Source organism: Strix aluco, chromosome 1, assembly GCF_031877795.1.
Source record: "Strix aluco isolate bStrAlu1 chromosome 1, bStrAlu1.hap1, whole genome shotgun sequence".
Classification (NCBI taxonomy): Eukaryota; Metazoa; Chordata; class Aves; order Strigiformes; family Strigidae; genus Strix; species Strix aluco.
The window spans coordinates 79,390,873-79,404,503 of NC_133931.1; the positions used below are offsets into that span (position 1 = coordinate 79,390,873).

A 13,631-nucleotide genomic window follows, 5' to 3' on the forward strand; every position below is an offset into this window, starting at 1 on the left:
TCTTCCTGGGCTCAGCTTCACTCCTGATTTCTCTACTTCTCACCTCGAGTGGCACAGGGGGGCAGGGGATGGGGGTTGCGGTCAGTTCATCACCCATTGCCTCTGCCGCTCCTTCCTCTTCAGGGGGAGCACTCCTCACACTCTGCCCTGCTCCAGCGCGGGGAACTTTGCACAGGAGACAGTCCTCCATGACATTCCTCTGATGTGAGCCCTTCCCATGGGCTGCAGCTCTTCACAAACTGCTCCAGTGTGGGTCACTTCCACAGGCTACAGTCCTACCAGCCACAGACTGTTCCAGCATGGGCTTCCCTTGGAGTCCCAGCCTTCTTTGGGTGCAACCACCTGCTCCAGTGTGGGGTCCTCCACAGGTTGCAGGTGTGCATCTGCTCCACCGTGGACCTCCATGGGCTGCAGGAGCACAGCCTGACCTCTCACCACGGGCTGCAGGGGGTGTCTGCTCCAGCGCACCTCCCTCCCAACTCTCCTTCTCCTTTCTTCAACTGACCTCGGTGTTTGCAGAGGTATCTCCTTCACAATTCCTCCTCCTCTCAGGTTCCCCTTCTTAAATATGTTATCACAGAGGCATGGCCATCATTGCTAATTGGCTCAGCCTTGGCCAGAGGCAGGTCCAGCTTGGAGCTGGGGGAGCTTCTAGAAGTTTCTCACAGGAGTCACTTCTGTAGGCCACTCCCCCATTACCAAAAACCCACCACACTCAAACCCAACACAGTGTTTCTTTCCAAAAAGCCATGTTCCTATTCTATAATTCTCTATTAGCAAGCACCTGTATCAGATTTTCCTTTTTTTTTCACTTGATAGTTGTCAGCTACCTGGCCTCTAGATCCATTGGTCTTAGGGCTTCTCCACTTTAAATACAAGAACTGTGTTGGTATCCTAACACTCCTCTGCTATTCCTACAGTAATTAAAGAGTAATTAAAGCCAAATCTGAGTGGGCCAGAGTTGAACAGCATTTATTACGTTTTTGGCTAATGAAAGATTCTAAGAGATGGAAGCGGAGAGAAGAAAACTATACCTTGAACAGGGTGAGCATGACGCTGATCAATAAGGTAGGTTGGGGAGTTGGAAGGAAGACACAAAGAATAAGCGATGTAGGGAGCAGGAAAAGTACACAAGAGTAGTATGGAGGTGATGTTGCTGAGAGAGGAATGAGCAAAGGGTGTTTACCAGGTGATGGGTAGTAGAAAGGGAATGTTAGTGGGGAAGATAAGTAATGGTAAAATGTCAGTGGGTGAGAAGAAGCCGGAAAAAGAGAGCTGGAGATTGGGAAACTACAGAAGACTGTGTGCAGGAAAGGATATGAGGTGAAAGAAAAGCTGGGATGCCAGAAAGTATGGTGTTAGAACAGTGCATTTTTAGAATTTACGAAGTCATTGAGAATGGAAACAGCTGGGGATGTTTCCAGCAATAGGATCAGGCTAAAATCTGCAAGGGATTACCAACAGTATAATGCTGGGGACTGGAAAGAGGTAGCAAAGTAAGAAGAGCTTCTAATCCCTAATTCTCTCCTTGCTACCTCTTTCCAGGATTAAAATGTGCACCTAGAAGGATATTAAGGGATTAGGAGAGGTGTGTTGCTGGGGAAGCATTAAAGTGATGAAAGGAAGTGGGAAGGAGAAGGTCTTCTAGACGGGTTATCAGGCATCTAAAAGAGTGTGAAGGACATTCTTTTAGGACCTGAAGGCAGTAGAAGGGAGGAGGTGTCCTTGGGTAGTCTTGGAAATGGTTTCTTGGGATTGAAGGATTCAGCAGAACAGAAGCAGCGAAGAAGTGGTAGTGGAGGCTTGTACAGAAAGGGTCTGGCACTATGAGGAGGGAGCAGTCAGTCTGGAGGAGGATGAGGAGTAAGAGCAAAGCAATGGTGTAGGACTGCTTGGAAGTATCACTCGGAGAATTTTGCTGGGGTTATTTGTATGGATAAATTTATGCAACCTGTGGTTACAGGTCCTCTGTTAGCCTTTCCCAGTGATGCCCAGGCTGACCACCCTCACAGTGTTACTGTCTTCTCAGCTGAATCATACATGTGGACATCCATGGCAGTGAGCTCATCTTTCCACTTGCACCTAAGCAACTGGAGGAGGGAGGGGGGTGAATTGTGCTTCAGCAGGGCTGTTAGTGTTTGCAGAAGGCTATTCTCCTGAGTGGCAGGAAGTAAAGGGGGACACTTGTGCAAACTGACACAGACTCCTGCTGCTAACAACCCTCTGTGCAGAAGAGCCCATCTGTCACCTGGTCCTGAACACAAGGAAATGGGAAGAAATGCACATCAGTGGGCAGGTTACAACATGCAATTCCCTGTGGCTTTCTCCAGCACCCCACTTCCAGGGCTCCCACCACCTTCTCAACGCCATCATCAGCCCCCAGCAGCCACATGCTGGATGCTCCCCAGCACCTCCACCCCACCAGCCTGAAGCCACTCTTCAAGAGTCCTGCTGGAGGCCCAGGCAGCATCCAGGGGTGGCCCCTGACTTGCGCAGGTTGTCCTGAGATGGCCACAGGCTCTGTCATGCCCCTGGTCTCCCACAGCAAGCTGTCCCCAACAGGCATTTTATTATGAGAGAAAAAGAGCCACATACAGACACACAAAAGTACATATTTTGCTCTATTTCGAGACAAGGCAGGTGCTGCAGCCCCTAGAAAACACTCTGGAGTCTCTGTGGCCAGGAAGCGAGTGGGTGTTTCACATGTAGACAGTTGTTTCCAAGAGAAAGGAGATATTTTCAAGCCCCAAGGAAGCACAGGGAGGTGGCATGGGGCAACACTGAGCCATGGGGTGAGGACCATCAGCTGAGAAAGGAGCCTGGCTCCATGGCAGCAGGGTCATCGCTGCAAAGAAGCTGCTCTCCAGGTCACCATGGCCTCTCAACACCCAGGCCACCATGGTGCCCCAGACTCCAAAGCCCCGTGCAGGGTGACACCCGCCTTCCCTCCCGCCACAGGGAGCAGGCTCTAGGGCTTCACCAGAGCCTCCTCGCTGTGCCTGTCCTCCAGCCGCCAAGGGCAATCAACGTAGTGCAGCGCCCCACTGACAGGGCCACGCTTGGCGGGATCTAGGGCCAGCAGGCTCCGCAGCATCAGGGCGGCCTCAGCCGTCAGGCGTTTCCAGTGGCGGGGCAGGTCCTCCTCCAGGCCTGTCTCCTGCCACAGCATGAAGTCCTCAAAGAAAGGGTCATCTGGCAGGCTCTGCTCCCAGGGGAAGTAGCCAGTCAGCAGGCAGAAAAGCAGCACGCCAAAGGCCCAGGCATCCAAACTGGTGTCAATGGGCACCCCCTGGGCATCAGCAGTGTTGCTAAGCTCCGGGGCGGTGTAGGGGATTACCCCGGCCACCAGCTTGAGCTTGGTACCCTTGGGCCGCGTAAGCCCGAAGTCAGTCAGCTTGATGCGCCGACACTCGGGATCGAAAAGCAGCACATTCTCAGGCTTGACATCACGGTACACGAGCCCACGGCTGTGGATGAACTCCAGTGCGCTCACGAGCTGCTTGGCACACTGCTTGGCAGCTGGTTCGGGGATCCCATCCTGCATTGGGAGAGAGACAGGCGGTACAGCACACTCAGGGCACCTTGGCAGCCCTGCCAGTCGGGCTCTCACCTGCGTGCTCTGCACTGGGGAAGACATTTGCATTTCTGGTCTTGCAAGCCTGAAGCTGCTTTAATGCTGTAGACCCCAGAGAGACCCACAGCCCATTGGCTTTATCTCCCTCCCTCCAACCCAGCCAGCCTCCACAGGGACCAAACGCTAGTCAGTCCCCATAGCCTTGTAGCAGCACTCACCCGAGGTTTGATAATAGAGATGAGGTCTTTGTGCAGTGCTGGTTCATAGAGGAAGCCATAGTACTGGCTGGACTCGATGGCAATTCCAAACATACTGATGATGGCAGGGTGGGTGGCGAGGGAGAGCGCCACGCAGTATTCATACAGGAAGGTGTGCAGCTTAGTACTGGCTTTGGGTAGCAACTTGAGAGCCATAGGAGTCCCTGGGGATGGGAAGAGTGGATTAGGCTCCCCTGAAGGTCACTCACACCAAGGCCAGACAGAGAGGGCACTGAGAAGCCATGGGTCCAGACACTCACAGCCACAGGGAGGTCTCTGGCCCAAAGCTTTGTGTGGACATATCCTGTGGACACCAGATCTGGGAGCAGGCACTGCCACTGGTGTGGGTTTTAAGCCAGTCAGTGCATGCACAGGAGCATTAGGCAGAGCAAGGGAAATTCAGGCTATGTGGGCCCATCAGTCTGAGCTGGGACTACTGGGGAAGAGGTAGTGTCAGGGCTCTGTGGGCAGTCATAGGCCTTAATGGCCTTGGCCAGCCCCACCTAAGACCTCCATTCACACCATTCTGTCCATGGTAACCATTTAAGTTCAGACTCAGGGCTTCACTCCCTGCCTGAGCTGTATGGTGGGGAGTGCTGGTTTCCAGCTACGTCACATCCATGCTGGTGCCTAGCCATGAAACCTCTTGATCCTGACTTGTGGATTGACTTCCTGGCTTGACCTTGGACCTGCCTCATCACTGTAACCTTGCCTGGTGTTCTGGGCTGCCCCCTGGTATCACCTGTTCCCTGTCTGGGTGCAATGGGATGGTCCCTGTCCTGCCAGTCTCCCTGGGGATGCCCCACTGTGCCTGGTGCCTGGTCCCAAGATGCCACTAGCCCACCCAGTGCCCTGATGAGTGGAAAGGAGACAAGGCACAGTAGCTCATAGGGCGCAGTCGGTTCCTTACCTCTCTGCCTGTGGGTCACTAGCATCACGTGGCCATACTTGCCCCTGCCCAGCTCCCGAATAACCTCATAGTGCTCAGCCACCTCAGTGCGCACCAGACTCTGAGCTGTGATCTCCAGGAGCTCATCTAGCATGGTTGGTGCTGCTGTTCCTGCCGCTGCCGCAGCTGAGCTCTCGGCCATTGCTGAGTGCTGCAGAAACACCACAGCCTGGGTCAGGAACATCACAACATGCATAGAGAAAACCAGATCAGACACACCACACAGACCATGCTATGGCAGGGAATATTTCTGCCACTTGGAGTGTGAGCACTCTCACAGCTGTGCTAGAGTTGAGCTCATGCTTTTATACAGTATGCCCCTGGGCAAAGTCCTTCATATAAAAGGTCCCTGTATTGAAGGAAACCTCCTTCAGCCCTCTAATCCTTTCTGGCCTCTAGGCAGGTGCACGACTCTCTCTAATTGTAGTCCCTGGGGCCTCTCATTTCAAAGACCTGGATCACCTTTCTGTGTCAGCTGTACTAAAGCTTGGTCTTCCAGGCCTCCTCTTACTCTAGTCTCCAAGGTGTTAGGCAACAAGCAAAACATTAACAGAGTCCCAGATTACCAAGCGTGACCCGGTCCTCTTGCTCTCCTTAGCCTACTGCAGCAAGACCGTGTCTCTCTGCTCAGAAATCCACCTCTACTGCTTACTGAAGAAAGTCCTTGAGGTAGCAACCCCTTAGGAAGAGGCACAGCTAGCCCATGACAAAAAAGAGATTACTAGTCAGAGGCAGTGTGTTCCAAGCAAGCCAAAGGATCTCAGTACCTCACATGCCTGCTGACATTTCTGACCCAAAGTCACTCATCTGTGCAGCCAAGAAACTTAGGCAGGAAGGAAGCTTGGACATCAATGGCATTTTGAGCTACAGCCAGCTGCCTCAGACCCATTTCAGAGAAATGATTTTTCAGTCCCCCCAGCCAGCTACCAGGCAGCATTTTAAGGCATCTGTGGCAGCACTCTCCCCCTGACTACCTCCCTGTGCTCTGAACACAGGCACCCCAGGCCTGGGAGCCCCTCCTGGCTGTGGAGCAAGGTCACAGAACCAGAGTCACAGGATGGTCGAGGTCAGAAAGTACCTCTGGAGATCACCTAGTACAACCTCTCACTCAGGGGAAAGTTAACTAGAGCAGATTGCTCAGGACTGTGTCCAGTCCAGTTTTGAATATCTCCAAGGATGGAGACTCCACAACTGCTCTGGGAAACTTGTTCCAGTGTTTGATTACCTTTATGGTAAAAAAACTTTTTCTTATGCTTAAATAGAAATTCTGTGTTTCAGGCCCACTGCCTTTTGTCCTGTCACTCAATATCACTAAGAAGACTCTGGCTGTGTCTTCTTTACAGGTTTTTCTACACATCAATAAGATGATCCCCACAAGCCTTCTCCTCTTCAGGCTAAACAAGTCCCAGCTCTCTTAGCCTCTCCTCATATGAGAGATGCTCCTACATCTTCATTATCTTCACGGGCTGTATTCATTCCAGTAGGCCCACATCTCTCTTCTGCTGAGGAGCCCAGAACTAGACCCACTACTCCCAGATGTGGCCTCACTAGTGCTGAGTAGAGCAGAAGGATCACCTCCCTCAACCTGCTGGTAACACTTTGCCTAATGCAGCCCACGATGCAACCCAAGAGCCTGAGGCTTGCAGCACTCTTGGATGTGTCTTAAACATTGTGCAGTGAGACAGAGCTCTGGTGTAAAACCAGTGGCTCAGCTCTGCACCTACAAACTCAGGATCTCTTCCCATGAAACATTCTGACTCACATAACACCTTCTGGGGTAGAGAATAGGACCTCACATTGCTAAAAAAAGAAGATGACATCCTGGAAATATGAATGGGAACAGGCAGAATGAAGCCTTTTCCCTTAGTTTTCACATTGCTCTATCTGCAACCAGAGCTTATTACAGCTCCCACTGTTGCTAAATCTGGTCATTCTTAAGAATCCAGTAGTTTAGCAACAGAATTATTTAAACCTAGGAAAACCACAGAAAGTCTGGATTTGTACGGGAGACTGGGACTACTTGTGGGAGAGTTCCCCTTCTCTTTCCCTTGTCTCCTAGTCTGCATTGCTAAATCTTATCCAATTCAGAAGTAGCAAGTAACTGGCCGTACTTTTCTGCAAAGGCTTTGGCTTGGTGTGAGAGCCAACGGCAATCAGTTAGTACAGTCCGTAGGGAGTTCAACAAAGTGTGTGCGTGGGAGGGGATGGATAGAAGGCTGGGGAGAAACTCACAGGGAAAGACAGTCTGGAAAGTATTTTAGAGATTTTGCTTTGATGTCCTCCTGTTTGCCGCCCAGCCGGCACAGCTTGTGAAATTCCACACAGCAAGGGCATTGCAGAACCCACAAACCAACCCACTCTCCCACCAACATTTCCAAACTGGTGTTGCCACATTTAGGTGTTGAAATGAATAGCTGAAAAAGCCTTTTAAAGAGTCCTAGCTAGGAATATAGAGAAAAAACTTGAACTGTAACAGACCCTTGAAAGGTATAAACTTCCGCTTGATATTAGATAGGCTAAAACCACACTAAAAAGGGAGTGGAACAACAGAGAGATGTCTGCTTGTCTTGTGCAGAACACATCAGATTTATATTTGGGAAAAAAAAATCAAAGGATCTCTTCTGTAAGACAGTGTTTCTCTTGTATTAAATTCATGGTCATATACAAGTTCTTGTCAGCAAATGGTTCACGATCTTATCGGATAACTTAATTTCTCAAACTTGAGTTAGAAAAAATTTCTTCCCTTGTAGGCTGGCCACCTGTTATTGCTATCTAACCCAAAGGTTAGAATCTTCTCGCTGCATCCACTTAATGTATTATTCGATAATGATATAATTTTCAAATATCTATTCATTAATCTGTTTTTATTTGTATTGAATTATTTATTATATGATTCATCTATTCTTTTTTTTTATATGATTCATTACCTCTCTCCTATTTACTGTGTGAAAATTTGTTTTTGTGAATGGGAGGATCTGCTGCTCTGTATATTCTTAGCTCATTTCAGTCTATAATCTTTTGCAATTAAAAAAAATCAAAAAAAACCTTGTGTCCTTCCACTTCACCTTTCAAGTGAACTGCAATACATGGGGCAAGGATCCTTGCTTCCATGCATGGCTCCACCAGATTGTCTGGGTACAGAGTACAACATCAAAGTGAAATAGCTGGCTTGGAAAAATAGATCATCCAGAGGATATGGGTAGAGTGTCCTGAGGGACAGTGACAACCCTGTGGGTCTCATCAGGGCTCCATATGAAGGAAGCCCCAGCTGCAGCCACTCCAGAACAGTCTGCAGGCTTTGGCCCTTGCTGTCCTTGAGGAAACTGAGTACAGGACACAGTCCATACTTCAGAAAATAGCCAAAGTTATCAAGTCTTTCTCTGAGATACCACTTCCATTAGCTAGGAAGCTATGGGAGGGCCAAATCTGAGTCACTACTGAGTAGAGTGTGCCTGGGTGCTCTGCACCTACCTGTTACCTTCTAGAGTGTCATTTGCCCTTTGGAGAGTGACAAGCACTGGGGAGAAGGCCACCAGGGCCCTGGCCAGGATGCACTCATCATGTGGTTGTGCTGTACCGAAGGCAGCAGGCAGGGTCCTTTTCAAAACTGTTCTTTCCTCCACTACCCTTCCTGTACTTCATCCCTGCTAGAGGTCCTGTTTCCAGGCTGCTGATGTGTGAGAAACCCTAATTCGTCAACAGAGTCTCTAATTACAGCAGCAAGAATATCACATCCTTTCCACCATCAGGACATGCTTCCCAACTTCCTGAGGAGCTGAGAAGGAGCTAGCCTACAGAGGTACAGTGTCTTAGTCTAGCTAATGTTATTCTGGTTCTCCAACCAAAACAATTAATATATTTGGTCCAGAAAAGCACTTCATACACGTCAAGAGCCAAAGACAGTGCAATCTCTGTATAACAGAGACAGTTCTATGACGACAGAATCACAGAGGTGTTTAGGCTGGAAGGGACCTATTAAGATCATCTAATCCAATTCCTATGCTCAAGCAGCAGCAGCTGAAGCAGGTTATCAAGGAAGATGTCCAGTCAGGTTTTTAATATCTCCACAGATGGAGATTCCACAACCTCTCTGGGCACCTTATCATGCTGTTTGACCACCCTCACAGTAAAAACAAATTAAAAAAAAAAATAAAAAGGTGTTTTCTTATGTTTAGATGGAGTTCCTTGTGTTCTGATTTGTGCACATTGCCTCTTGCCCCGTCAATGAGCACTACTGAGAAGAGTCTGGCTCCCTTTTCATTATTCCCTCTCATGAGGTATTTACATACACTGGTAAGATCCTCTCTGAGCCTTCTCTTTTCCAAGATGAAGCGTTTCAGTTGTCTCACCCTCTCCTCATATCAGAGATGCTCCACTAAAAATGGTCTTGTATGGCATGTAGGGTCCATTTTCTTGTCTGATCTTCCATAGAGCTTTAACCCAAACCAAATAACCAACAACACTTGGGACATCTCTTACAAAAAATCATGCGGACTTTATCCAAAGACAAACTTTGGCCAACTATAAAAGCCAGTGTTAACATTCTTGCTGTTACATATTTATACAATATCCCAATCCAAATTTACCTAACCTGCTGCTAAATTTTCTCAGCTAGACAAAAGAGTTTTTTAAACGCGTATTTTGTTCCTCCTGACTCTTGCAGGGTTTATATCCATTGTGGTCAGAGGTATGACCACAGCCTATGAGAACATATTTTAAACTACTTAGATTGAGTAAAACTAGCAGAATACAGCATGAAACTCAGGCTATGCATTTAGCCAACACTTTATTTAGGTTTCACAAACCATCTGGCACACTGTGCTTCTGTAGTGCCCATATCAGTTAGTTTAAAAACAGATAGGATGCTTCCAGAAATTGCAGTCACATTTTGAATTTTGAATAAACATCTCCATGCACTCTGATCAAGACACCTCTCAGTCCTCTTATTGGTTAAATGCCTTCAAACAATTGTTCAATTCTCAAACCAAGGCCATTTGTCCAGCTCTCAGATCCGTTTTATGGCTCTTTTCTGAAGCCTCACCATTTTTTCTGTCCCCCGTGTTAAAACACTGACTGTCCTGAGGGAATGCCTCTTGTGGCACCTTCAGCTAGAATTACCCTCTCCCTCATGCTATGGCCCCAAGATCTCTTTTTGCAGGAACGCCACACTGAGAGGCTGCACTACCTTATACATCTATTATGACTCCAAAGCTTTTCCAAATTACTAGGTTTTTGGGGGAAAAACTCCACTTCCTCTTCACGTCTCTTTCTGGGTGTTGCCTGCCTTGTTTCTACTGGAATACTTGTCCACCACCTTTAATAAAGCACATTTTGCTTGAATAGACTTCATATATTAAGTAATTCTGATCACTTCATGTCTCTATTGTGATCAAACTACCGCATTCATTTCTGTCTACGGGCTGTGTAAGGACCCTCCCTGCGGGGTTTTCCCATCAACCTCTAGACCGTTAGTGGGAGTTTGGAGCAGTTCTCAGCCCAATATTGATTCCTTCAGTACCTTCCAGAAACATCCCATTCACTGACCATTCCCTGAAAGCTATCCATACAAATTCATCCTAAAACTGGTCAAATCAATAAGCCACATATTTTTAATGGATTGAAAAATAAGCCCAGTATAGTGGGAATTATTGTGGTTTATTGGTGTCCTCACCCTACCCAATTAATTTTGTTAAATCCTGACTCTGTTACAATACTTTTATGTTTGTCAATGATCTAGAAGAAAGCACTGAAATAATCCAGAAAATGTTTGCAAATGACACAAATTGGGTTTGGGTAGATAATGGATTGCTTGATAAAACTAGTGCACACACATACACACATACAAAAGTGTTTCAAATGACCAGAGAAGTCAGGAGTTTCGTCTGGCATTGAGTGACAGAAAAAAAAAAAAAAAAAGAAATGTCACATTAATCAGATAAATCTAAGTTCTTCACACTGCTTTGTAGATAAAATGTGCACTGTGTAAACCCAGAAATATATAGATCTGGTATAGCCTCACTTCCTTTGCAGACCTTAATGTGTAGGATGATACAGAATTGTACTAGAAATAATCTACAGTGATACAGATACACATTTTAATGATACAAATACAAGTCTAAGAGAGTAACCGTGCAAGGGTTATTGATGTTGCAGATTTCACTTTTTGCATTCACTCTGCTGAAGAGAATGCCTAAAAAGACACAGGAAACAGCAGCAGTGAGAGACAAACTAGCCTTTTCTAGATGCTACATTAAGAAAATAAGCTTCACTGTAAACAAAAATATAGATATAGCCATTCAGCTTTACATAGGCTAAGATAGATCATAACAAAGGGAGAGATCTGTTCTGAGATGATGTGCCTCTTACAGTGAACTCTAGTTTCTGCAGAGGTTCCTACACACAGATGTCCTGAGAGAGTCTGAAACTTAATCTCTGAAAATCAGCTGAGTTAGGAAAGCTGTATTTCTGAAGAGTTGGCCACCTGCTAATGAATTCTGCACTAGAATTGAGAATATTGTGCACCCCTGGATTTTGTGTTTTTATTAGAAATGCATTCCTTCCATTTGCTCTGCTTTGCATTACTATTTATCCACTTTTTGATGGGATTTCTTTGAATGTTAAAAATCTACTGATGCGAAAGCCTCGTTTCTTTAACGTAAATTTCCTGAACTCTTTTGGAGGCCAGCTGATGGGTCAACATAATTAGCTATTGGATATTTTCTATCTTTTCAGCTGTAGCGGTTCAGCAAGCTAACACTGGCGTCCACAGTTTGACAGAAAAAGGACCAGAGGAGAACCATGAGAATGACAACAGAGCTGACAATTACAGGGGGAACTTTCCAGGGGAGCAGTCTTTTTAGCTTATCAAACAGCGAAGAAGTGACTCTATCATCTGTATGTACGTTTGTGGGTACTAGAAATTCACTAAAGAGGGCCCTCCCAATTAAGTAAAAGCATTATAATAAAGCCCAATAGCTGAAGCGGAAATGAGGGAGTTTCAGACCTCAGTTGTCACGCAGATTTTGTGAAGAAGGATATTTGCCCCTAAAAATCTCATCAAACAGTACGGAAGAATATCCCTCCATCTCTGGGACTTTTAACTGAAGAATGGCACTTCTTTTTTTTCCCCTAGGAGGTCCACTCTAGTGAAAACCACATTTAATACAGGCAAGAGATCAGAACGGATTATCTCAGTGGTTGATTCTGGCCTTATGGCTTATAGATTTATGAGCTTCTTTCTAAAACTGGTCGGCAGGCTAGTTCTTAATCTCGCTGCGGCAAACAGCATGACTGTCCCCTTAGCACAACTCCGTATTGCTCTTCTCGAGCAGAAAGACCCAGCAGCCTCCCCAGAAAGAGCCCCGTAAGCCTCTCCCCAGCAAGCAGTATACCACAGTCTCTGCACCGCAGCCTCCTTGGACAGAATTCAGCAGCAATCTCACTGGGACCGAGCCACTTCACACCCTCCTCACAACCAACCAGCCGATACCGCGGCACCATCCCACCGGACACAACTGGACACAAAGCAACCTTTTGAGGCAGAGCCACCTAACGAGCTCACCACCAACCAGATGTGGGAAATGAGTGCACTCCAGTTGTGCCAGCGTGCTGTGCCGGAGTCTCCAAAACTAGTTTGTGAGGGGTGGGTGCCCTTTTACGTACCTGTCCATTCTCCTTCATCCTGCCACGGCTGTAACTTCACTTCCCACACTCCTGCCCCGTCCGTACTAAGCCTCTCACTTCTCCAGCAGCGCAGTGTGGACAGACGGCCGTGGGCTGCCTCGCTTCCCTCGCTGCCGCCTCTGGGCTGGGTCCAGCCTGTGCTGAGCAGCCGGAGGGGGCTGCCAGGCATTACGGGGCTAAGCGTGACGCTCCGCCCCTTCCCCATGTCTTTGGTCCTGGGGGCACACTGCCTCCCTGCTGAAGGTGACCTCTGGGAGGGAAGAACAGAGGGGAAAGGGGGGGAGGAAGGGGGCTATCCATCTGCCCCATCTATGGAAGGGGATGTGTTGCAGGGATCGGGGTGGGGTTGTTGTTTCTGCTCTAGCCATACCATCATAAGCCCCAGGGACCCTTCAGCAAATCCACTCTTTTCAGCCCTTCCCTCCAGCTTGGGTTCTTGTTACAGCTGAGGGAGCAAAGCCGCTCCCGGGGCTGGTGCATGGTCATTGCTCTGGGGCTGTGCCAAGCAAGAGTACATCCCTTATGGCAGGGCTCAGAACAACCGTGGGCTGCCAGTGCTTTGCCCTTGACTGCCAAAGGGGCCAAAGACATGTCAGTCACAATTGCCTGCATCAGAGATCAGGCACAAACCATGACCAGATCAAAGTCCCTTCATGGGGCCCGGTGAGTCAGACTCCTTACACACACCAGTACTACAGAGCATTACGGCAAAGCTGAAATTATTAATGGTAGCTACAACGACTTGCAGGCTTTTCACCTATTCGCAGTACCACCATCCAGACTATATTCCCGTGCCAAAGCCCTCTTTCTTCCACTTGAATGTGGAGAGGAAAGCAGCTCCTGGGGACATAGACACCGTGCAGGTCCTAGATCCTGGCTCTGAAGCACTGTTTTTTCTCTCAAGGAGATGGATCAATTTGTGTATCTGAAGCAGTGATGCATGTAGCTGTGACACAGGAGGGTCACAGCACTAGCCTCCCTGTTCCTTAGAGCTGGGGTCATGCAGGGACCTGTAAGGCTTAAACCGCCCCGATCAGCCTCTGTGCTCCTTCTGAGGGCACAGTATGGTGAGGAAGGCTGAGAGAGGACAGAGGTGGAAGACAGTCTAACAGAAGAGAGCAGAGCAGCCCCCATAACCATAGGTGCTCTGGGTGTCCAGCACAGGACT

General features: G+C 48.0%; 1 protein-coding gene across 1 annotated transcript; it reads right to left on the reverse strand.

Moving 5' to 3' along the window:
* Nucleotides 1-2,605: 2,605 nt before the first annotated feature.
* Nucleotides 2,606-12,570, reverse strand: LOC141933396 (serine/threonine-protein kinase SBK2-like). Its single transcript, XM_074848022.1, has 4 exons — nt 12,443-12,570; nt 4,742-4,931; nt 3,793-3,995; nt 2,606-3,538 (listed from the first exon to the last, which is right to left on the reverse strand). The coding sequence occupies exons 1-4, from the start codon at nt 12,458-12,460 to the stop codon at nt 2,969-2,971; spliced, it is 981 nt and encodes a 326-aa protein (XP_074704123.1). The 5' UTR covers nt 12,461-12,570; the 3' UTR covers nt 2,606-2,968.
* Nucleotides 12,571-13,631: the final 1,061 nt, after the last annotated feature.